Source organism: Piliocolobus tephrosceles, unplaced genomic scaffold (assembly GCF_002776525.5).
Source record: "Piliocolobus tephrosceles isolate RC106 unplaced genomic scaffold, ASM277652v3 unscaffolded_41133, whole genome shotgun sequence".
Lineage (NCBI taxonomy): Eukaryota > Metazoa > Chordata > Mammalia > Primates > Cercopithecidae > Piliocolobus > Piliocolobus tephrosceles.
In genome coordinates this window covers 1-23,747 of record NW_022325570.1, presented here as the reverse complement: position 1 = coordinate 23,747, position 23,747 = coordinate 1, and the positions used below count along the sequence as shown (strand labels likewise).

General features: G+C 50.5%; 1 protein-coding gene across 3 annotated transcripts; it reads right to left on the bottom strand.

The window, feature by feature from the left end:
- Positions 1-100: 100 nt before the first annotated feature.
- LOC111520345 (poliovirus receptor homolog) lies at positions 101-19,870 on the bottom strand. 3 transcript variants are annotated; one of them, XM_026452847.2, is made up of 8 exons: positions 19,587-19,870; positions 15,867-16,214; positions 13,601-13,897; positions 9,728-9,845; positions 5,998-6,146; positions 5,013-5,171; positions 2,313-2,344; positions 101-1,915 (listed from the first exon to the last, which is right to left on the bottom strand). In XM_026452847.2, the coding sequence occupies exons 1-8, from the start codon at positions 19,663-19,665 to the stop codon at positions 1,844-1,846; spliced, it is 1,254 nt and encodes a 417-aa protein (XP_026308632.1). In that variant the 5' UTR covers positions 19,666-19,870; the 3' UTR covers positions 101-1,843. The 3 variants fall into 3 exon arrangements, with proteins under 3 accessions (XP_026308632.1, XP_026308633.1, XP_026308634.1); XM_026452848.2 differs by having other exon boundaries at positions 5,148-5,171; positions 19,587-19,847; XM_026452849.2 differs by lacking the exon at positions 5,013-5,171 and having other exon boundaries at positions 19,587-19,847.
- Between the last annotated feature and the right edge of the window lie 3,877 nt (positions 19,871-23,747).

The window sequence follows — 23,747 nt, the reverse complement described above, 5'->3', positions numbered from 1 at the left end:
TCTTGCTTCCATGCCTCTGGTTCCATCCCATGTGGTAATGGTACATATGAAACCTGTCTCCTCCTTAATTTCCACAAGAAACCCCATTGCACACAGCCACTGGAGGTAAATAAATAAGCTTTAATGAGATTCTGGGCGCTGGAGAAAGACAAGGAGCTTATGTGCCACCAAAGCAACCAATGTTCCTTTGTCTCCCCAACTCTGTGGGGTCCCACTGGCCTCATCACCCCTTGAACCCTTTGCCACTGCCATCCTGCTGGTTCCTATCTCTTCCCCACGCTTCTCTGTTCCCCACTCTTCCATCTCTGTCCACAGCAAATCCTCCGTCCCGCTTATTTTCTTTTGCAGAGCAGCTCAGGCTTTGTATTCTCATTTAGCATCTTGGCCCAAGGTCTTTTCTCTCTCAAGGTATTTTCCCAAACAGTTTTCTTTATAAGAGGAATTCTGGTGTCTGCCCTCAAGATCATAGACCTTTTTAAAGTAAACTTGTCAGTTGCATCTGAGCAGCTCCGCCTCCTGGGTCTTGGGTCGCATCCATCTTGGTCCTGTAGGAGCATGTCCTGAGCAACTGCAGTGCCGCCTCCCCCTGCATCCCCTCCCCCTTGAGCTGGAAATAGCATTTGCTTCTTTTGTGGGTGTTTCCTGTCAGTCCCAGCTTGCTGGCTGCAGATGCTGGCCGAAAGCGGCTGCAGCTGACTACCTTCTTCAAGTTCACATCCAGTAGTTGTCTCTGCTCCTTGGATACACCCCAGGCAGCTGCTTGAGGCCTGAGTTGCAGCCTCTGGTGACCAGGGTCAGTGGCTATTTCTTGAAACCACAGAGATCTGATGGATATAGAGAATTGGAAGCTCAAGGCCAGAGGCCAAATTTTTACCAAAATTCTCTGGTGGTCCACACCCTTCTGTGTGGTCTGCTATGCAGTAGAGGCTTAACCTTGCCCAAAGAAAGATCAGGCCCTTTATCCTCAGCTCCTGGATATTAATCTCCAAGCCCTTGGAATATCCTGCTGGTAGCTGATCTGAGAGTCTTGGACCACTCTGGGCCACATCATAAATGATGTGATTTATGCTGGGGGACTTGGGCCACACAGTATTGGCTTGACGTATGAGGTCAGTCATGTGGGTGGTGAGCTGCTTAATTCAGCACTTTGGGAGGCCAAGGCAGAAGTATCACTTGAAGCCAAGAGTTCAAGACCAGCCTGGGCAACACAGGGAGCCCTCATCTCTACAAATAATAAAAAGATTAGCGAGACATGGTGGCACATACCTGTAGTCGTAGCTGCTCAGGAGGCTGAGGTGGGAGGATGACTTGGAGTTGAGAAGTCAAGGCTGCAATGAGCTGTGATCTCACCGCTGCACTCCAGTCTGCCAACAGAGCCAGACCCTGTCTCAAGACAAACAAAAAACTCTGGACACGAAGATCTCGAGTGAGCTGCTCTGGTTGGCAGTACTTGCATGTTGTCACGTGTCGTTGCTGTGAGAATCAGGTGCTGCCTCTATGGCTCCACTGGGAGAGGGCAGCTGGTAGCCGGTGCCTCATCTCTCCTGGAGCATGGGCTGTGCACCTCCTCCCTGTGCTCATCTTAATCTCTGTCATTTTAGTGTAACAAACTGTAACTGCGAGCCTAACAGCTTTCCTGAGTCTAGTGAGTCCTTCTAGCAAATGAACGGAGGGTGGTCTTGGAGACCTCTGAACTTGCACCTGCCCCCCTCGTTTTGGGGTCTGGCACAGGGAGGGAGGCTGGTCTCTTTGGAGGGGGTCTTCATCCATTGGGGCGGGGTCCAACTCTGGAGGCCCATGTCCTTGCAGCTCCAGTCTCTCTCCCTGCTCAGTCCCGACGGTGTCACCTTGTGCCCTCTGTCTGTGGATCCTGGGAAGAGCTGGCCTCTCTGCTCACATCTGAATAGGAGATATACTAGAAGAGGGTTTTCACACTTTAGTCTCCAGGCTCTTTTGAACAAAATCAAACATCTTCCCACCGAAGCCCAATGTGCAAAGAACGGCAGGCCCATCCCCTCCCCTCTCCCTGGAAGCCAGGGCAGTGCTTCTCAAGGTGTGGCCACGGGTGGAACTGAGGCGGGGTCGGGGGAGGGTGGATATTAAAATGCAGATTCCCTGGCCCTATCACAGACCAGACTGTCTGGGGCTGCGTCTTAGCAAACTCTACAGCGGATTCTGCCCAGCAGGAAGGGTTGGGAAATGCTGCTTGGGGCACCCGGAGAAAAGACCCAGGCTCCTGCGGGCATCTGGAGACATCTGGTCTGTAGTCTGTGCAGACCCCACACCCTCCTTAGCTCCAACACTGCACTTACCCCATTAGCCGAGACGCTGGCATACTCATTACCTGGGGAAATAGGAGGGCAAGTCGTCAGGAAGGCATAGTGCTGGGAAGCATGGGAAGAAGACATGCCTGGGTGTCAGGGCCCTGAAAATGTCAGGTTCTGCCTCTGCTATTACACGGGGGCGCCATTTCCCTTAATGGTATACACGTGTGAGACAGGGATGGCGGGGGTGCTCTGTAAGGATCTGGTCATCCAGTTATTCACTTGGTTATTAAATATCCATAAATATCGAGCCTGGGCTCTACAACCAGATGGATGGGTTCAAATTCCATCTCTGTCCTGTAGGAGCTGTGTCAACTTGGACAAGTGACTTAACCTCTCTGTGTTTCAGTTTCCTGGACTATTCAACAGGGGTGTATTTAGCAAATAGTACTTATTATTCAGCAAATGGTAAATGTCTATTTTGTGCCAGGTACATTCTAGGTGCTGGGGACACAGCTGTGAACAAGAGATAAAAATGCCTGTTCTTGGCCAGGCGTGGTGGCTCACGCCTGTAATTCCAGCACTCTGGGAGGCTGAGGTGGGCAGATTGCTGGAGTCTAGGAGTTTGAGACCAGCTTGGGCAACACAGCAAAACTCCATCTCTACTAAAAAAATAAAAAAATTAGCCAGGCGTGGGAGCGCATGCCTGTAATCCCAGCTACTCGAGAGGCTAGAATCACCTGAGCCTGGGAGGTTGAGGCTGCAGTGAGCCAAGATCACACAACTGCACTACTCCAGTCCGGGCAACAGAGTGAGATCTTGTCTCAAAAAGAAAAAAAGAACAAAAAACAAAAAACAAAAACCTGCTCTTGTGCAGTTTATGTTAATAATAACAATAATAGGCCGGGCGCGGTGGCTCACGCCTGTAATCCCAGCACTTTGGGAGGCCGAGGCGGGCGGATCACAAGGTCAGGAGATTGAGACCATGGTGAAACCCCGTCTCTACTACAAATACAAAAAATTAGCCGGGCGCGGTGGTGGGCGCCTGTAGTCCCAGCTACTCAGGAGGCTGAGGCAGGAGAATGGCGTGAACCCGGGAGACGAAGCTTGCAGTGAGCCGAGATTGCGCCACTGCACTCCAGCCTGGGGGACAGAGTGAGACTATGTTTCAAAAAAAAAAAAAAAGATAATAATAATAACAATAATAGTAATAATAGCAATAACAATCATAGCTAATCCATACCCGGTATGTGGCTTACAATGTGCCACCTGCTGTGTTAAGTGTTTTACTGTATTATTAGGTACTGTCACCCCATTTTACAGATGAGGAAACTGAGTCATACAGACTAAGCTATTTGCCTTTCGGTGACATCACTAATCAAGCAGTAGCTCGAGGGCCCAGATACAGGCAGTCTGGCTCTGGAGTTGACACACTGAATCATGCAGCAAACACTTCCTCGAGTGCCTCTTTTATGCCCAGCCCAGTGGTAGGTGGTCCTGGGGACATAGTCATGACAGTGACAGCCTCAGGTCTGCTCTCTTGGGGCTCACAGTCCACTGGGGAAGACAAACAAGTGCCCCACAGTGATGACCCAGAATGGGCAAGGCTGGGGTGGGAGAGCCTAGTGGATGCTTGGCCCATGCTTGGGGGTCAGGGAGGGCTTCCTGGACGAGGCAGCACCTGTTCGGGATGTGAGGGAGCAGCTTTGTTTAGTGGTTGAGGGAAAAGCTTGGTAGTCAAAGATCTGGCTTCTTCTCTCCATCAACCACTTTCCAGCTGTTTGACCAGGTAACTTCATCTCTCAAAGCAAATATTTCCTCCTCTGTAAAATGGGGCTCACGGGAGAACCACTTTGCTGGGTGATCCTTGAGGAGATTGTACAGGCCAGGTGTGGTGGCTCACGCCTGTAATCCCAGTGCTTTGGGAGGCTGTGGTGGGTGGATCACATGAGGCCAGGAGTTCGAGACCAGCCTGGCCAACATGGCAAAACCCCGTCTCTCCTAAAAATACAAAAATTAGCTGGGCACAGTGGTGCGTGCCTATAATCCCAGCTACTCGGGAGGCTGAGGCACGAGAATCGCTTGAACCTGGGAGGTAGAGGCTACAGTGAGCCAAGATCACACCACTGCACTCCAGCCTGGGCGACAGAGAGAGAGCCTGTCTCAAAAATAAATAAATATATAAATAATAAAAATAATTAGAAATTAAAATCAATGGGGTTATACACACAAAGTGGCACGTAGATGGTGCTCAGCAAAGTATCGCTCCTTTGATTACATAATTAGCTGGCGCACTTCACCAGAAGGAGCCACGGGAGGGTGCTCCTGGCAGGGGAAGGGCCTGTGCAAATCTCGAGGTGTGACAGCATCAGACCCTTTTAGAGCTGAGGATCAGAGGTGCCAGTTCCTGCCAACTTCTCCTAGTTCAACAAGGCAGATGGAGTAAGGCTGAGGGGTTAGGCATTATTTCACCCTCTATCCATCTGGCAGGGACTCCCACATCACCTGAATTAAATTCCAAAGTCCCTACCATGGCCTTAAGGCCCTATATCCTCTTCTCCTACTCTGTAAATAATATTTGTAAATGAACCAGTGAACAAGACTCCCTGGCTCTGCACCGTCATCGGTCAAATGGGGGAAACCTCATGGCAGTGGGGTGAGGATTCAGTGAAAGGCACATGGGAAGGACTCAGCACAGAGCCCAGCACATAGTAGGTGCTCAATTATGGCAGCTCTGGTGATGCTCACTCGAGGGAGACAGATGATGGTGCCAAAGGAACTCACAGGAATATCTGGACTGATAGAAATAAAGCCCGATCCCCAGGAGGGTCAGAAGAATCACGATTCCCAGAATCAGGAAGATGATGACGTTACTGGACATGCCTGAGTGCTCACTGGGAGGTCCCTCTGAAAGACAAGGAAACAGGTATTTAGGTAAGAAAACTCTTAGGGTTTATCTCTCATTCTTGAAATGGCATCTCGAATTTCCTTGGGGAGCCGCCACTCCACCTGCCTCAGTCTATTTAATTCAGGTGGACTGGATCCCACCCTCTGGTTCCTAGAATGGGACTTTGACACAGGCCTGGCCAATCAGAATATTCCATTCTCCCTGGCTGCCATGATTGGGTCATAGGTGGGCTGTGGCTTAAGCTGTGCCAATGAGAGCCAGCCCTGGGACTTTGGCTACAGTTATTGAAAGTGGTGTTTTTTTTTCCTCCTGCTGTTGCTATGCTGGTAGGATGTGAGCATGTCGCTGCTGAGGGCTATCTTGCTTCAAAGCCTGCCTGAGAATAAAGCCAGTATAACAAAAAGAGACAAGAGATGTACAAAATAAAAGTTTCTGGGTTACATGGTTGGAGCCCCTGGATCTAACCATACCTGAAGGTAAATTTTCAATACAGTCCTGTTTTGTTTGTTTTTTTGCTTAGACTACTTTGTGTTTCTGTCAATTGCAATTGATAGAGGTCTGCCTAATACATTTGGAAAGGCCTGAGTCCCTGAGAGAGAGGGACTCCACATCTATCCCAACCTGTGTGTGTGGAGGGAGTGTATCCAGGCAGTTGAACAATGGTACCAGTGGTATAGGTATGGAGTTAACAGGGGAGTACAACTGGCCCCACTGGTCCTTTTATGAGAAGGCTTAGAAGGATGAGAGCCAGAGAACACTGCAGAGGGAACCCTGCCTCGACCTCTTCCTTTGGTCCCTGTTCTCCCGACCCAGGGAGTTCCTCACCTTTGACCTGGACGGTCAGTTCTGCCTGGCGAGCTCCTAGGGCATTGGTGACGTTGCAGATGAAAGTTGTGTTGATTGGTTTGTCCACAGGACGGATCAGGAGCTGGGCGCCCTGGGCCACAGCGAAGGGTGGCAGGGGACCCATGGTCCTGGGAGCGACAGAAAGGTGAGGAGGTGGCCTCTGCTGCAGGTCCAGAGTGACAGTGATTGAGCACTCACTGCGTACCAGAAACCCTCACGCCCTCTATGGCATAAGCGGAGAGCAACTCTGGAGGCCCCCCAACTCTTCCCTTCCTCTCACGCCCACACCCAACCCATTAGCCAATCCTGTCGGCCCCGCCTTAAGATCTATCCACAATCCCACCGCTCCTCAGGGCTTCCAGGGCCACCTCCCTGCTCTGGTGCGGTGCATCCGGGCCCCCAGCAGCCGCCTCCACACTGGGCTCTGTTTCTGCCCTCGCCCCCTCATCTTTTCCCCACATGGCCACCAGAGGTCGCCTGTGAACCCTAAGTCAGTTCCCATCCCTCAGCTCAGTACCCTCTGGCGGCTCAGCCTGTCTCAGAGTTAAACCGAAGTCTTCTCCTGTCACAGGCCCCACATGATCTGGTCCCTGCTACCTCTGCCCACGTTTTCCATTACTCTCCCCTTTGCTTCAGCCTCTGCATCCACAGTGGCCTCCTTGTTGGTCCTCAAACTCTCCAGTTAGGTGTCCAGTGTGTTTGCTTATGCAGGGACTGATGGATAGAAACGGGTTTGCCCATGCTGTTCCCTCTGCCCCAATGCTTTCCCCCCAGGTACCCGCAGAGCTCACCCTCATCTCCTTCAGGCCTCTGCTGGGATGTCACCTTAGTAACACCTCACTTGGCCACCCTATTTCAACTGCGACGATCACCTTTCGCATTCCCTTCTCTCTCTCTTTTATTTAATTATTATTTTTTTGCGACAGGGTCTCATTCTGTCACTCAGGCTGGAGTGCAGTGGCGCCCTCTTGGCTCACTGCAACCTCCACCTCCTGGGTGCACAGAATCTCCCCACCTCAGCCTCCTGAGTAGCTGGGACTACAGGTGCGTGCCACCACACCCGGCCAATTTTTGTATCTTTTTTGGTAGAGATGGGGTTGTGCCATGTTGGCCAGGCTGGTCTCGAACTCCTAGCCTCAAGTGATCCTCCCATCTCTGCCTCCCAAGGTGCTGGGATTACAGGAATGAGCCACGACACCTAGTCCCATTCCCTTCTCTGCTTTATCTTCTCCATGGTATTTATCACCATTGCATACACACTACACACTTTATGACTTTATCTTGCTTCTTGTTTCTTTCACCATTAGAATGGAAGCTCCATATGGGGAAGAAATTTGGTCTGTTTTATTGACCAGCGTATGTCGGTTAATTGCACCTGGCTTACTTACTACAGTAAGTAGTTAAGGAACACTGGTTTAATGGACAGAGGTGGAGGAGATGAAAGCATTGGGCTTTGGGTACTCTGCAGAGCTGGGATGCAAACGCAGCCATCCGGCTCAAGAGCCTGAATTGTGGCACTTTGAGGCAGGACAGTAAAGGCACCATCACACCAATTGAAAACCTTTGACCAGCAATTCCTTCCACTGACAACTGCTGACAAGTGACCACTGAGGATGGTCACCACCATGGCGTTTGCAGAGTTGAAAATGGAAAATGACATCTGTGTCCTCTACTGGGGACTGGTGAAATAACTGATGTCATCCACATATGTTGGAATCCCTTCCCTGCCCTTTGGGAGGCCCAGGCGAGAGGACTGCTTGAGTACAGGAGTTCAAGACCAGCCTGAGCAACATAGTGAGATCCTGTCTCTATTCTTAAATTTTCTTTTTGTTTTTAAAGTGATGGAATCCCAGCAACATTTAAAAAGGGGCCGGGTTAGGCAGGCATGGTGGTGTGTGCCTGTAGTCCCAGCTATCTGGGAGGCTGAAGCTGGAGGATCACTTGAGCCCAGGAGTTCAAGGCTGCAGTGAGCTGTGATTGTGCCACTGCATTCCAGCCTGAGCAACAGAGTGAGGTCCTGTCTCAAAAAAAAAAAAAAAAAAAAAAGGCAGGGGAGCTGGGGGTGCTCTGAAGTGCATAATATGATTGATGGATGAATAGAGGGACCGAAGGAGTCGCAGAAACATGATAAAGCACGGTAAAATGTTAGTGGGGGAATCCACATGGTGGAATCCTAAGTGCTCACTGGAAAATTCCTATGATTTTCTGTATGTTTGACAGTCTTCCTAATACAACATGGGGGAAAATGGAGTGTGGATCTATGTGCTTTGACATGGAAAGGTATTCACAAGATACAGGAAAAGTTTCAAAATTATATGTATAGCATAATTCCAGTCTTTGTTTAGAAACAGAGAGAAAAAAGACAGAAGGATGTATAATAAGGGGTCACTGGGTATTTCTGGAGGTGGCTGGGTACACTTGACTGTAGGTGCTTCTTTATTCTTTTTTTCTCATAACGAATTTGGTTGATATTTCTACAGTGGACACAAGTTACTTTTGTAATAAGGAAAAAGACGTAAGGCTGGGCGAGGTGGCTCATGCCTGCAATCCCAGCACTTTGGGAGGCTGAGGTGGGTTGATTGCTTGAGCCCAGGAGTTGGAGACCAGCCTGGGCAATGTGGCGAAACCCTGTCTCTGCAAAAAAATACAACGAAATTAGCTGAGTGTGGTGGTGTGTGCCTGTAGTCCCAGCTACTCAGGAGGCCGAGGCGGGAGGATCACCTGAGCCCAGGTAGGTCCAGGTTGCAGTGAGCTATGATCACACCGCTGCACTCCAGCCTTGGCGACAGAGTCCCTTCGTGAAAAAAAAAAGGTGGTTCAGTAAAATTATGTAAATTATGTATTATAAAATTATGTATTATCCCTTCGCCTTTTTCTTACCCTACTCTTGACCCTAGCTTCAGTACGAATCTGGGGAAATCTTATTGCTGTGAGCCTCAACTTTCTCATCTAGACAATGGGGATAGTACTTGGTCTGTCCAGAGATAACCAAGTAGGTTACACAAGGTGACAGTGAGGTGGTTACAGTCTAGAGCGGAGGTGTCCAATCTTTTGGCTTCCCTGGGCTGCATTGGAAGAAGAAGAACTGTCTTGGGCCACACATAAAATACACTAACACTAATGATAGCTGATGAGCTAAAAAAAATTTGAAAAAAAAAAAATCTCACAATGTTTTAAGAAAGTTTACAAATTTTGAGGCCTGCAGGTTAGACATGCTTGGCCAAGAGGCGGAGGACCAGCTTTGGAGCCAGGTGCTGATTCAAGGGCCGCTTCTGCCCTCTCGTGGCTGGTCTTTAACCTGGGCATGGCAACAGCTGCTGACTCTGCACAGCATGGGGTCACGTGGGATTCGGGGGAAGTACCCGGCACAGAGCAGGCACACCCCAAACAGCAGGTGCATCCACCAGCCAGGATTAAACCACCTGCTAGACGCCTCAACTGCAAAACAGAGATGCTCCCCACTGGGCATCTCTTCCCTCCTCTTTTTTTCTTTTCTGAATCCCCCTGCTCTCTTATACCAAGAGTCCAGGCCCCCAGCCTCTCCTCCCTCAGACCCAGGGGTCCAGGCCCAGTCCCTCCTCCCTCAGTCCCAGGAATCCAGGCCCCCAGTCCCTTCTCCCTCAGACCCAGGGGTCCAGGCCCAGCCCCTCCTCCATCAGACCCACAAATCCACACCCCCAGCCCCTCCTCCCTGAGACTCAGGACTCACGTGCTCCAGTTGTAGCCTGTGGGCTCCGGGTTGCTGCGAGCGTCGCAGGTCAGGGTGGCCTCATTCTGGCTGAGGTACCAGTTGTTATCATAGCCAGAGAAGGATACCTCTGGGGGGTCTGCAGGAAATGGACACAGAGGTTCAGAGACAGGGAGCCTTTGGGGAGCCAAGGGCTACATGGGATTCACATCACTGCAGGAAAAGGCCTGGGGATATCTGGAAAACAGCAGGCGCTGGAGAGGCCTAGGAGGAGTCTAGGGAGATGGGGTGCCACAGAGAGCAGAAGCCTGGGAGTCTTTGGTCAGTGGGCACATGGAGAGGGCTTCTGAGGACCTGCTTTTCTGCACTAGCTTTCCTGGGTAGCCTGGACCAGGTATGTCTTGGGTGTGCTGCAGGAAAAGGCCTCCTCCTTTTCTCACTCACAGGCAATGACCACTCATAACACACGGCAGTGTTTTCAAGGCTCCGACAAGTCCTGCGGGAAAAAGTCCTGCGGGAAAAAGTCCTGGATAACCCTGCTCTAGGCTGCTGCTCAGCCATCCCAGATGTGATTTCAACGTCCTCAGGGGGCAGGCCAATGGGACAGGGTTTTTTGGGGGCTGAGGGGTAGGAGTCAGTGCAGATCTCCTCCTCCTCGCTCAGACCCAGTGACAGTGTTGAGGGACTCCAGTATAGACAGTACCTGAGGGAATCTGTGTACCACTTGCCTGGTGGGGGAGTAGGCAGTATAGACAATGACGGGAGGAACAGTATGAATGATGCCTAGAAGAGCTTGTGTGGATATTACTGATGGCCTCAGTGTAGACAGGGTGTTGGAATATTACAGCAGATGCTATATTGTCAGGCCAGTGTTGAAATGTTGTGGTGGGGGTGAGATCACCCCCACGTATACAGTGTGTCCCCGGGAGTTGGTGAAATTAAGACAGGCCCTGTGTGTGTGTGTGTGTAGACAGTATTTGGATGAGCCAGTGTAGACGATGTGGGAGCTTAGTCTAGTTGTCCAATGTGGCACTTACTGGCCACATGTGACTACTGAGCACTCGAAATATAGCCAGGCTGAAATACACACCATATTTCAAAGGCTTTACTAGGGCAAAATAAATGGGAAAGATCTTAAGAATAATTAAAAAAACAATTACAAGTTGAAATAATATTTTGGGTATATTGGGGTACGTAAAGGCAATTATTAAAATTAATTTTGGCCAGGCACAGTGGCTCATGCCTGTAATCCCAGTACCTTGGGAGGTTGAGGCAGGAGGATCAGTTGAGCCCAGGAGTTCGAAACCGTCTGGGAAACATAGGGAGATCCTGTCTCTACAAAAAATTTAACAAGGCCAGGTGTGGTGGCTCACATCGGTAATCCCAGCACTTTGGGAGGCCAAGGTATGTGGATCATGAGGTCAGGAGTTTGAGACCAGCCTGGCCAACATGGTGAAACCCCGTCTCTACTACAAATACAAAAATTAGCCAGGCACTGTAGCCAGGGCCTGTGATCCCAGCTACTCGGGAGGCTGAGGCAGGAGAATCGCTTGAACCTGAGAGGCGGAGGCTGCAGTGAGCTGATATCACGCCACTGCACTCTAGCATGGGTGACAGAGCAAGACTCTATCACACACACACACACACAAAATTAGCTGGGCATGGTGTCACACGCCTGTAGTCCCAGCTAACTCAGGAGACTGAGGCTGAGGTGGGAGGATGACTTAAGCCTAGGAGGTTGAGGATACAGTGAGCCATGCCACTGCACTCCAGTCTGGATGACCGAGTAAGACACCGTCTCAAATAAATAAATAGATAAATAAATAAACAAATAAATTTCATCTCTTTTTTTTCTTTTTTTGTTTTTGAGACGGAGTCTTGCTCTGTTTCCCAGGCAGGAGTGCAAAATGGCACAATCTCGCTCACTGCAACCTCTGCCTCCCAGGTTCAAGTGATTTTCCTGCCTCAGCCTGGCCAGTAGCTGGGATCACAGACACCCGTTACCATGCCTGGCTAAATTTTGCATTTTTTAGTAAAGACGGAGTTTTACCACATTGGTCAGGCTGGTCTTGAATGCCTGACCTCAGGTGAGCCACCTGCCTTAGCCTCCCATAGTGCTGGCGTGAGCCACTGTGCCTGGCCTCTTTCTTTTAATTTTTTTAATGGGGTGGCTACTGTAGAATTTAAAATCCTACATGCAGCTTGCGTGCTATTTCTGTTAGACAGCACTGGTTAGAGAGTCCCTGGGGCTGTCAGTGGAGATAAACGTGTGGGTGTCAATGTCGATGATGCCGTGAGGGCGCTGGTGGAGGTAACGCTGTGCAGGAGAACCAGGACAGATGCTGTCAGGGGGCTGTGCAGACAGAACACAAGGAGGCCAGTGTGGTGATGTGGGGCGAGACTCCATAGCCTGTAAGTGCGCCAGTGTAGACAACATTGGGCAGAGGAGCATAGAGACTACACTGGGGGACTCTGGAGACACTGCTGAGGGGAGCCAGCACAAACAATGTGGGAAGATCAATGCAGCCAGCACCCGGCAGAGACGGTCGATCATGGCTCGGGGAGCTGGTCGATACAATGTGGGAGGTGAATGGAGACAGTTCTCCAGGGAGTCAGTGTAGACAGTGTCGAGAGGCACTTTAGAGAGTGCCCAGGAGAACCAGTGTAGAAAAAGTGGGGTGTTTATGTAGACAGTGGTCATAGGAGCCAGTGTAGACACCATGGGAGACAGTGAAAACACCCCACAGCTGATGGCCGAAATAGCTGGTGTAGACAATGGGGATAGTGCTGTCTGTGGCCCAGAAGAGCCAGTGTAGACAATGGTAAGGCAGTGTAGAAAATGGACAAGGGGCCAGGTGCAGTGGCTCACGCCTGTAATCTCAGCACTTTGGGAGACTGGGGTGGGAGGATCACTTCAGCCTAGGAGTTTGAGACCAGCCTGGGCAACACAGCAAAACTCTCTCTACAAAAAATTGTAAAATTAGCTGGGCATGGTGCCTGTACCTGTAGTCCCAGTTACTTGGGAGGCTGAGGGAGGAGGATCCCTTGAGCCTGGAAGGTTGAGGCTGTAGGAGCCATGATCATGCCCCTACACTCCAGCCTGGGTGACAGAGTGAGACCCTGTCCAAAGAAAAAAAAAAAGGCCGGGCATGGTGGCTCATGCCTGTAATTCCAGCACACTTTGGAAGGCTGAGGCAGGCAGATCACCTGAGGTCAGGAGTTCGAGACCAGCCTGGCCAACATGGTGAAACCCTGTCTACTAAAAATACAAAAATTAGACAGGTGTGGTGGCATGCACCTGTAATCCCAGCTATTTGGGAGGCTGAGGTAGGAGAACCACCTGAACTTGGGAGGCAGAGGTTACAGTGAGCCGAGACTGTGCCACTGTACTCCAGCCTGGGTGACAGAGGGAGACTTTATTTCAAAAAAAAAAAAAAAAAAAGAAAGAAAGAAAGAAATGGACAAGGGAGTGGGTGTAGACAAGAAGGGAGGCAGTGCTGATCGTGGCCAGGAGAACTAGTGTAGCAATGTGGGGAAGGTCATTGTGGATAGTTGCCTGGGGAAGCAGGTGTAGGCAGTTTGGGGGCAGTGTAGACTGTGCTCAAGGGAGTCAATAGAGTGTGGGGTATCCACGCAGACAGTGGCTAGAGAAGCCAGGGCAGACAATCTGGGTACCAGCATTGACTATGGCCCGAGTAAACTGGTGTAGGCAATAGGGACAGTGTTGTTTATGGCCCAGGGGAGCTGGTGCAGACAATGGTCGTGTAGACAGGAGTCAGGGGAGCCAGTGCAGATGAAGGAAGCAATGCCTACAGTGCCTTGGGGAGTCAGTGTAGACAGTGCTGGGGGCAGCCCGGCAGGGGATCTTGCCGTCACTGACTCGGGCACACTCACAGTAGACGGTGAGGTTCACAGTCAGCAGCTGAGGCTTCTCAAAGCTCTCGTGCTCCACCTTGCAGGTCACACTCTTGCCGTCCACCTGGCTTGAGGGCACCAAAATCCAGAGGCTGGTGACAGTGACTGTGCCAGACAGGAACCCTGGCGCCTGGCTGGTATTGGGCATCCCGCCCAGGTCTGAGTGCCAGGTGATGTGGGCTGGCGGGCGACCCCCTGTGGAGACGCAGCGGGCCACGGGCACCGGCTTTCCAGTGAGCTGGACCTTCTGAACCTCAGCTGTGTTTTGGGGCTTGGCTGGGAAGAGGAACAAAAGCAACAGGTCATCCAATGAACCTGTGGCAGAAGGAGGCATTCATTAAGGGTACCGGATGGCATGGTGGCTGGGCGGGGTGGCTCATGCCTATAATCCCAGAACTTTGGGAGGCTGAGGTGGATGGATCACTTGAAGTCAGGAGTTCAAGACCAGCCTGGCCAACATGGGGAAACTGTCTCTACTAAAAATTAGCCAGGGTGTGGTGGCACACACCAGTAATCCCAGTTACTTGGGAGGCTGAGGCCGGAGAATTGCTTGAACTTGAGAGGTGGAGGTTGCAGTGAGCCGAGATTGTGTCACTGCTCTCCAGCCTAGGCAAGAGAGCGAGATTCTGTCTCAAAAAAAGAAAAAGAAAAAATAAAAAGGATACAGGATGGCATGGTTTAAACCCCAGCTGTGTCCCTAAGCAGCTGGGTGGTCTTGTGCAAGTCTGTGCCTCAGTTTCCTTGTCTGTCGACAGGGGTAATGATGGCACTATAGGCAATGAGAATATGCAGGTAAAGCTCTCAGAATGGCACATAAGTGCTCCATAAATACTGTTTGCTGGAAAGTGCTGGGGCCCGGCAGTGACCAAAATAGCCCTGGTTCTGCCCTCATGGGTACAGTCCAAGGGGGCAGACAGACTCTTTCCTAGGCAGTGATGACTCGGAGAGGGCAGGGCGGGGAAGGGGAAACCCAAAGGGGGTTATCCTAGTCTGGGGCTCAGTGGAGGAGAGGAAGCCTGAGCTCTGAAGTTGAGAAGGGAAGTGACTTGCCCACGGTGACACAGCTGTAAGCAGCAGAGCTAGGCTTTCCCATAAGGTCTGTCTGACTCCAAAACCACCTTGACCATCTCTTAATCATCATCCTGGTGATTCCCAAACCTGGAACTTGCTTCCCCATCATTACCTGTATTATTTACTGAAGATTTCTCCTTAACTTGACTCGCTGTTTCTGTTTTACCTCATCCTAAACCATGATACCTGGAATCCCAGGCTTGCTGGAGCGACAAGAGCTGCCTGTGGTTAGGTGTTGTGTGCCAGGCACAGTTCCAAGCCCTTGACATTTCATGAGTTTCTCATGCACAGGCCTGGAATAGTTCTTGGCACATAAGCTTAAAAAAACCAAAACAGAACAAAACAAAAACAAGCGTGGTGGCACATTCCTGTAATTCCAGCTACAGGGAGGCAGGAGCATCCGTTAGCACAGGAGTTCCAGGCTGCAGTGAGGACCTACCTTGACCACACCACTGTACTCCAGCCTGGGCGACAGAGCTAAACTCCGGCTCAGAAAAAAAAAACAGGGTCAGTTTTTTTGACTCCTCATGGTGATCCCCATCCCACAGATGAGGAAACTGAGGCACAGAGACTTCTTGCTCAAGTTCCAAGAGGAGGGCCTCATGGAGCTCATGAAAATGGAAGCAGATTCCCTCCTCTTTTGGGTATCAGGATCCTTGCTTTCCTGTCTGTCTGTTTCAACTTTCTCCTTTTTCACCAAATAAAGTAACAGTAACTGACAGCTCTAAGGGGCTCACATGGGCCAGCGGTGAAGCTCTAAGGCTGCACCGGGACACTCAGGACAGCTTTCCAAGGGTGATGCTATTGTCACCAACCCTTTTACAGATGAGGAAAGGAGGGACCCAGACAAGGACACCCAGGCCTCCTCCCTTCCTTTTGGGTCCCCTCCCAGCTCCCTTTCCAATATACCCCTCCCTCTCCCTCAGGGCGTTCTAACCCGAGGCTTGGGGGTCCTTACTCCCGGAGATCTTTGCTCCCTTCCTGCCCTGCAGCCCCCCCCCCCCCGCGCCCCCCCCCCCCCCACCCCCATCATTGCGCTGCCCCTCCTTTTGTGCCCAGGGAATCTGCTGTGGAGGGAATCTCCCTCCCTCCCTGGCCTCCCCACTCTTTGCTGACTTCCCTGATCCTCCCACCAAGTCGCCTTTCATTCAGCCTCCCCAAAACCCCTGCTCACCAAGCACTCGGAGCCAGATATCCACGCTCCTGCTGCCCTGTGGGAACGTGACGAACAGGCAGGTGTAGTTGCCTTCATCCTCCACGCGCAACCCGAACATCCTCAATGAGGCATCCCGCAGCTCTGTGCCCAGTCTGGCGGCCACGAATTCCAGGCGTTTGGGCTCCGAATAGTTGGGGCCCTGCGTTTGGTGGAAGACGGCCATGCTGCCGGATTCACCATGCCGCGACCAAGTCAGCTGTGACACGTGCGTCACCTCCATGCCGGGCACCTGTAGGTAGCAGGGCAGCGTCACGGAGTCGCCCAAGAAGCCGGGCACCTGGGTGGGCGCCTGCACGACGACGTCCCCTGCGGAGAACCGAAGAGAAGGTGTCAGACCCGGTGTGTTCCTGGGCTAGATAGTGAGGGGCTCCGGGAGCCCGGGCACCTGGGCGTGTGCACGCCGAGGCCCTGGAGCCCTGGTGGATGGTGGGGTGTGGGGGGAGGGGGGACTGGGGCACTAGTTGGGGTCGAGGCAGGCAAGGAGGGTAAGGGCGTCCGGGATGGTCTGCAACTTGGCCGTGCTCCTTCACTTTGGCTGTTTATTACCATATTTCTTCTATTATTACCGTATTTCCCTCAATCTCAACATCACTGATTTAAAAAATTGTGGTAAATATTGTGGTTAAAAAAATAAATTTACCATTTAAGCCATTTAAAGCATACAGTTCAGTGGCACTACGTACATTTCAAGATGTTGTGCAACCGTCACCATTATACAGCTCCAGAACTTTTTCTTTTCTTTTTTTTGAGACGGAGTCTCGCTCTGTCGCCCAGGTGGAGTGCAGTGGCACGATCTCTGCTCACTGCAAGCTCTGCCTCTGGGGCTCAAGCGGTTCTCCTGCCTTAGCTTTCCGTGTAGCTGGATGACAGGCTCCCGCCACCACACCTGGCTAATTTTTTAATTTTTTTTTTTAGCAGAGATGGGGTTTCACCATGTTGGCCAGGCTGGTCTTGAACTCCTGGCCTCAAGTGATCCTCCTGCCTCGGCCTCCCAAAGTGCTGGGATTACAGGTGTGAGCCACCGCACCTGGCCCAGAACTTTTCATCACACCGGTATCTTAGCTTTCACATACGATGACTGTCATTATTTACAGCACAATTGCCATTAGGGGTTAGAATACCCCCAATGTAGAAAATGGGGAGAAATCCTGGGTCTTCAAATCCATGAAAGGAGTATTACTACTCTGGGTGGATCCTGGTCGGAAGAATGTGGAGGACCGTGGCACAAGAGGAAGGTAATTATAGTGAGGCTTCATGTCGGTTACTTAACCTGTCTGATTCTTTCTCCTAGTTTGTAAAATGAGACTTAGAACAGTGCACACTCACAGGGTGCTGACACAGATCGGGGCTATTCTGGGTGCTTCACATATATTTTGGCATTTAATCCTGAAGTAGCCCCCTGAGGCAAGCACTACTGTTAACATAATTTTACAGACAGGGAAACTGACACAGAGTATAACGTCCTCCAAGTCATACAGAGGTTTAGTGGCAGAGGTAGGATTTGAACTTGGGTGGTCAGAGACTGACCTCTAATCCCCCAGGTCCTATATAAAAATCTTTCTGCCAAGGGCCCTAGCACATAGTAGGTCCTCAACATGTGTCAGCGCTTATTGACACTAATAAACATAGTCCTATGCATTCTTTTTTATTTTTTTATTATTTTTATTTATATATTTTTTTGTGTGTGCGGTATTTATTTCAAATGTTTGTTAAAACAGCACTGTTATTTCTCAGGACAAGATCAAAGATCACCTCCCGCAGAAGCTTGGGAACTATGTACAGAACTTTATAGAACAAAGGCAATACTTTAGCTTAAGCCTGTCTGCTGACCAGAGAATGGAATTCTGCGTGGACTCAAGGAACAAAAGGAAACTAGGCAGGGAGAGGGAAGAAAAGTGCCCATCTGAATCAAACTTCAGCTGCCATCAGGGCACATCTTCTGGTGGTCACAGATTGTACGCTGTTTTTTGGAAGATTCGGGTTCAGCACAGGATTCCATTTGTCTACTTGGCTATACCCCCGGCTGAGATGCCATGAGGTTGATGTCACTCAAGTTCCTGGCCAGCCAAACTCCGGCAGCAAAGAGTCCCAAATTTAGTATCAAGTTCCTTCAGAAGTCATTCCTATCAGTGGCAAAGCGGTAGACGCCCCAAAGCCAATCTCCCACGTTGTCCAGTATTTCGGGAGTTTCATTAGCCGAGCCAGCAGCGCTTACCCGGACCCGCAGGAAGCCATAGTAGGAAGCTTCGCATGGGCCTTGGTGGAGGTTTCTTTTTTCTTTTTAAATTTTTATTTAGCTAATTATTTTTGTAGAGATGGGGTCTTGCCATGTTGCCCAGGCTGGTTTTGAATTCCTAAGCTCAAGTGATCCTCCCATCTCAGCTTCCCAAAGTGTTGGGATTACAGGCATGAGCCACTGCGCTTGGCTGCAATCAGCCTGGGCAGCATAGCGAAACCCTATCTCTACCAAAAATACAAAAAAAATCGCCAGGTGTGGTGGTGAGCACCTATAATCCCAGCTACTCCAGAAGCCATAGTGAGAGGATCACTTGAGCCTGGGAAGTCCAGGTTGCAGTGAGCCGGGATTGTGCCACTGCACTCCAGCCTGGGCAACAGAGCAAGACCCTGTCTCTCTCTCTCATACACACACACATACACGCACACACACAATAAATATATATATACACACACAAAATATATAAATAAATAAAATATATATTATTTACTTATTAAATGTATAATAAAATATATATTATTTATTATATAGATAACATGTATGTTATAAATATATTTAATATTTACTAAGAAATATATTGTACATTATGATATCATATATTGTTAATTACATACATAAGATATAGAATTATATATTATTATAATATATAATAATAATATATAATATATATATTTATCAGAAGTTTGAGACCAGCCTGGCCAACATGGTGAAATCCTGTCTCTGCTAAAAATACAAAAATATTAGCCAGGAATGGTGGCACATGTCTGTAATCCGAGCTACTCGGGAGGCTGAAGCAGGAGAATGGCTTGAACCCGGGAGGAGGAGGCTGCAGTGAGCCAAGATCAGGACACTGCACTCCATCCTGGGTGATGGAGTGAGACTATCTCAAAATTAAAAAAAAAAAAAAAAAAAAGAATGAATGAATGGCCAGTCCCTTGGAGTCAGACACTGGGGGTCAGAGGGGTAATGGTGTCAAGTGTCACCCACTGTCCTCCTCCCCAACATCAACCATCCTCTCTGTCCAGACCCAGCCCGCCAGCAGGCTGCTGGGTTATGGCCTGGGTGTGCTGAGCAGGAACCTGGGTAAGGTAATCCCGCATGAGTCACCATCTGCTAATTTTCCGAGATTCTCTTGCCTTTTTTGGGAAATGTCCGCACCTAACTCCATCCCCTTTCCGAGGGGCCCAGAGGAGGGTCTTGTGCCCACCCTGTGTTGCTGCCAATTTCGAGGAACTTCTAAACCCAACTCCGACCGCTCTCCGGATGGCTACGAGGACGGTCCTGCCCTCGCCCCGTGTTCCTTCCAACTCCGGGGCAGAGATGGGGGGTGGGTGGCGCCGGGCGGCGCCGTCATCTTCGGGGACCCAGGGGGCCAAGTACCCGGCTTGGATGCGGGGCTGGGAGCGAAAGAGAGGCCGCCGGACTGCGCGGAGGTCACTCACCGGTTCCTGGGGGTGGCCAGGACAGCACCAGTAGCGTCAGTAGCAGCGGAGGCCATGCGACGGCCATGGTTCGGGCCATGCCAGTTGCTCCGGGCAGCTGGGCCTCCGGCGGGCGCCTCCTTCTCGCTTCCCGGCGCCCGCTTGCTCTGCCGCGGCCGCTGCGAGTCCAGCTCCCGGAGCTCGGGTCCTGGAATCCCCGGGGGGCCGCTCCGTCAGTGCCTGGGGTGGGAAGGGGAATACCCACTTCTTCAAATTCCAGACCAGTGAGCTGAGGGGAGTTGGCGGCGAGTCCCCTCAGGCGCGGGGGCGTCACCCAGGCTGCGCCCCCTCCACGCCCCGGCGCGCCTGCGCAGGTCTCTCCCGACGCTCAGTCCGGCTACAGACGCGTGCTCGCTCCCTCAGCGCGCACTAGAAGAGGCGGCTTCCCGTGTGAGGACGCCCACATCCCAGGTGAGGAAACGGAGGCACGCGGAGAGATTCAGCAACTTACTAACGGCTCGCGGTTACCGAGTGGCAGAGCTGAGGTTCCAACTCGTGATGGGACAGATCCTGAGCCCGCCAGGCTCTCTTTCCACCCAGCCTAAACCCATGGGCTTTGGGGTCAGACAAGACCTGGGCTCATGTTGAGCAAGTGGTTTCTCCTCGAGGGCCCTCAGATTCTTTATCTGAAAAATGGGCATAGTAGGGCGCGGTGGCTCAGCAATTTGGGAGACTGAGGCGGAAGGACTGTGTGAGCCCAGGAGTTAGAGGTCACGGTGAGCCACCATCGCGCCACCGCACTACAGCTTGGGTGACAGAGCCAGACCTGTCTCAAAAAAAAAAAAAAAAAAAAAAAAAAAGGTGGGGGGCTGGGGCTGGGGCGCAGTGGCTGACCCCTGTAATCCCAGCACTTTGGGAGGCCGAGGCAGGAGGATCAGCTGAGGTCAGGAGTTCAAGGCCAGCCTGGCCAACATGACACAAACCCATCTTTACTAAAAATACAAAAATTAGCTGGCATGGTGGCACATGCCTGTAATCCCAGCTACTAGGAAGGCTGAGACAGGAAAATCACTTGAACCTGGGAGGTGGAGGTTGCAGTGAGCTGAGATAGGGCCTCTTCACTCCAGCCTGGGCGACAGAGTGAGACTCCGTCTCAAAAAACAAAAAAAGAAAAAAGGGCATACTAACAGCACTTACCTCACAGGGTAATCTGTAAAACTTAAACAAGAAACTGCTTAGCTCAATTTCAGGGATATAGTTTATACTAAATAAAAAGCAGGTATTGCAACAATAGCAGCAGTGGCAGTGAAATTATTGTTGCTTTACAGTTGCCATCAAATAATAATGTTCATGAGAATGGTCATTCATTCATTCTTCACTCAACGTATATTTATTGAGCCAGTCAGTATCCCAGGCACTGGGGATACAGCAGAAAATAAGACAGACAAAAATCTCTGCCTTTAATGAAGACCGTGTTCTAGTGGAGGGAAACAGACCATAAACAGATTAATACCAGAACTCCAGCAGGTCTGGGGGAGATAAGGGTTATAGACCAACCTGCAGTAGGGAGAGGGGAGGAGGGAGGGAGGAAGGGAGGCGGAGAGAAACAGAAGGAGGGAGGGAGAGAGAGAGAAATAGAAACAGAGAGACACACTCAGAGGTAAGGGCTGGGAGACAGAGACAGAGAGAGATTGAAAGAGATAGAGACACAGCATAGACAGAGCGAGATGAGATTCAAATGAGAGGTGACAGAGAGACTCAGAAAGTCAAACCCTAAGAGAGAGAACCCAAGAGACTTCCTGGTCCCCAGAGGTGTCTGTCCTGGCCAGGGTCTCCATGAGGCTGACTAACAGCTCTGGTCCCTGTTCTCTGACATCCTTATATCCTTTTTATTTTTATTTTTTTTTTAGACAGGGTCTCACTGTTTCACTGAGGCTGGAGTGCAGTGGCGCCATCATTGCTCATTGCAGCCTCTACCTCCTGGGCTCAATTCCCTCAGCCTCCTGGGTAGTTGGGGCCACGGGCATATGCGATCACGCCCAGCTAGTTTTTAAATTTGTTGTAGAGACAGGGTCTTGCTATGTTGCTCAGGCTCATCTTGAATTCCTGGCCTCAAGCGATCCTCCTACCTTGGCCTCCCAAAGTGCTGGGATTACAGGCATGAGCCACTGTGCCCAGCCCCACATTCCTGTATCTTTCTGTAAAATCCCTCCTTTGGCTTTTGGCTGGCTTGAAGCTTTCTGTCCCCGGGTGCCCTCTCTAACTTGGATCTGATGCTTGTGTATGACATATCTGATGCTTGGGGTCTCTCACCCTGGATGTATGTAGGTGAATTTCTAAATGGAAACATGGAGGCTGGTCTCTTGGAAATCTCTGAATTTTCTGTCACTCTTGTTCTGCTGAGTTATTTCCAAATTGGGAATCTGTGGCCATTGTTATGTTCCTTCTCTGGACGATGCCATCACCATCTGGGGTTCCCCTACCTCTCTGGGCTCCCCAGTTCCTGTCTCCAGGGCCTCCTCTCAGGGCCCTGGAGGGTCAGAGGCTGCTCTGAAGAAGCAGGCTTAGAAGAAAAAGCAAGTTTGGTTCAAGGCATATCTGCTTGCTTCTGTGTTTCTCTGTCAAGAGTCTAAATTCCTTGAGTGTTTGGACCAGACATTTTCTTCACTCAAGTGCTGAATATCATCTGAAAAAATAGTGAATGGAGATCTCCAATGGGCATCCTATTTTTTGTGTGTTTGTTAGTTTGTTTGTTTTGAGACAGAGTCTCGCTCTGTCTCCCAGGCTGGAGTGCAGTGGCGTGATCTCAGCTCACAGCAGCCTCCACATCCCAGGTCAAGTGATTCTTGATCCTCAGCCTTCCAAGTAGCTGGGATTACAGACCTGCACCACCACACCCAGCTAATTTTTGTGTGTTTTTTAGTAGAGATGGAGTTTCACCATGTTGGCCAGGCTGGTCTTGAACTCCTGAGCTTAGGTGATCCACCTGCCTCAGCCTCCTGAAGTCCTGAGATTACAGGTGTGGGCCACAATGCCCAGTGGGCATCCTCTTGATGCTGTGGTTTTCAAACTTCTGGATCCAAAAGGATCATCAAGAAGCTTGATATGAATATGAAGCAAATATGAATCCATTTCCTTATTCTTCCCTCTCCCATTAAAAAATAAAATGGTGGCATTGTTCTCTTTCTGTTTTTCACTTAGCAACATATCTTGGTTATTTTCCCATAGGCAGATATATTGAGCTACCTCATTCATTCATTCATTCATTCACAAATGTGTAGTATTCCATTACATGAATGCACCATCATTTTTGAAACTGTCTTCGGGGGATGGGCTTTTTTGGGTGTTTCCAGCCCTTTTGTACTTGCAAACTGTGCTTCCCTGGGTCATCATGTCCATGGCATTTCCCATGTATGTGACAGTATCTGTCATATTTATTCCCAGAAGCTGATTTCCTGGGCCAAAGGGCATACACATTTGTGGTCTAGAGGATATTGCCAAATTGCTGTTCAGCACCCATGCCAGCAAAGTAAGGGCGTGGAGTGGCTTCTACCCAGGAATGCTCATGGCAGTTGGGGAAGGTTTAAAAATTTCAGATATGCCCCCACCCCCCGCATCTCTACAAAAAATTAAAAAAATTAGCCAGGCGTGGTGGCACATGCCCATAGTCCCAGCTACAGCGACTTGGGAGGCTGAGGCTGGAGGATCGCTCAAGCCCAGGAGTTTGAGGCTGTAGTGAGCCATGATTGCGCCACTGCACTCCAGCCTGGGTGACAGAGTGAGACTCTGTCCACTCCAAAAAAGTAAATGTCAGATGTGAAGCTTTGTCCAGAAGGGTGTGATGTAGGAGGCCTGGGAGCAGGGGGAGAAAGAGAGAAAGACATGGAGAGCAAGAAGAGGAGATGGGGAACGAGGGCTCCAGAGACTCCCTTGGTTCAAATTCTGCTTCCACCAATTGGTAGCTGGGAATCCTAAGCAACCGGTATCGCTTCTCTTGCCTCTTTTTTCTCATCCACAAAATAGGAGCTCATGAAAACTTGTGGTGTTAGTTAAATAACTTATTTAGAAACAAGTTATATGTGGCTGGGCGTGGTGGCTCATGCCTGTAATCCCAGCACTTTGGGAGGCTGAGGTGGGTGGATCATTTTGAAGGGGGCCTGCCCCTCCACCCCTGTGGGTATT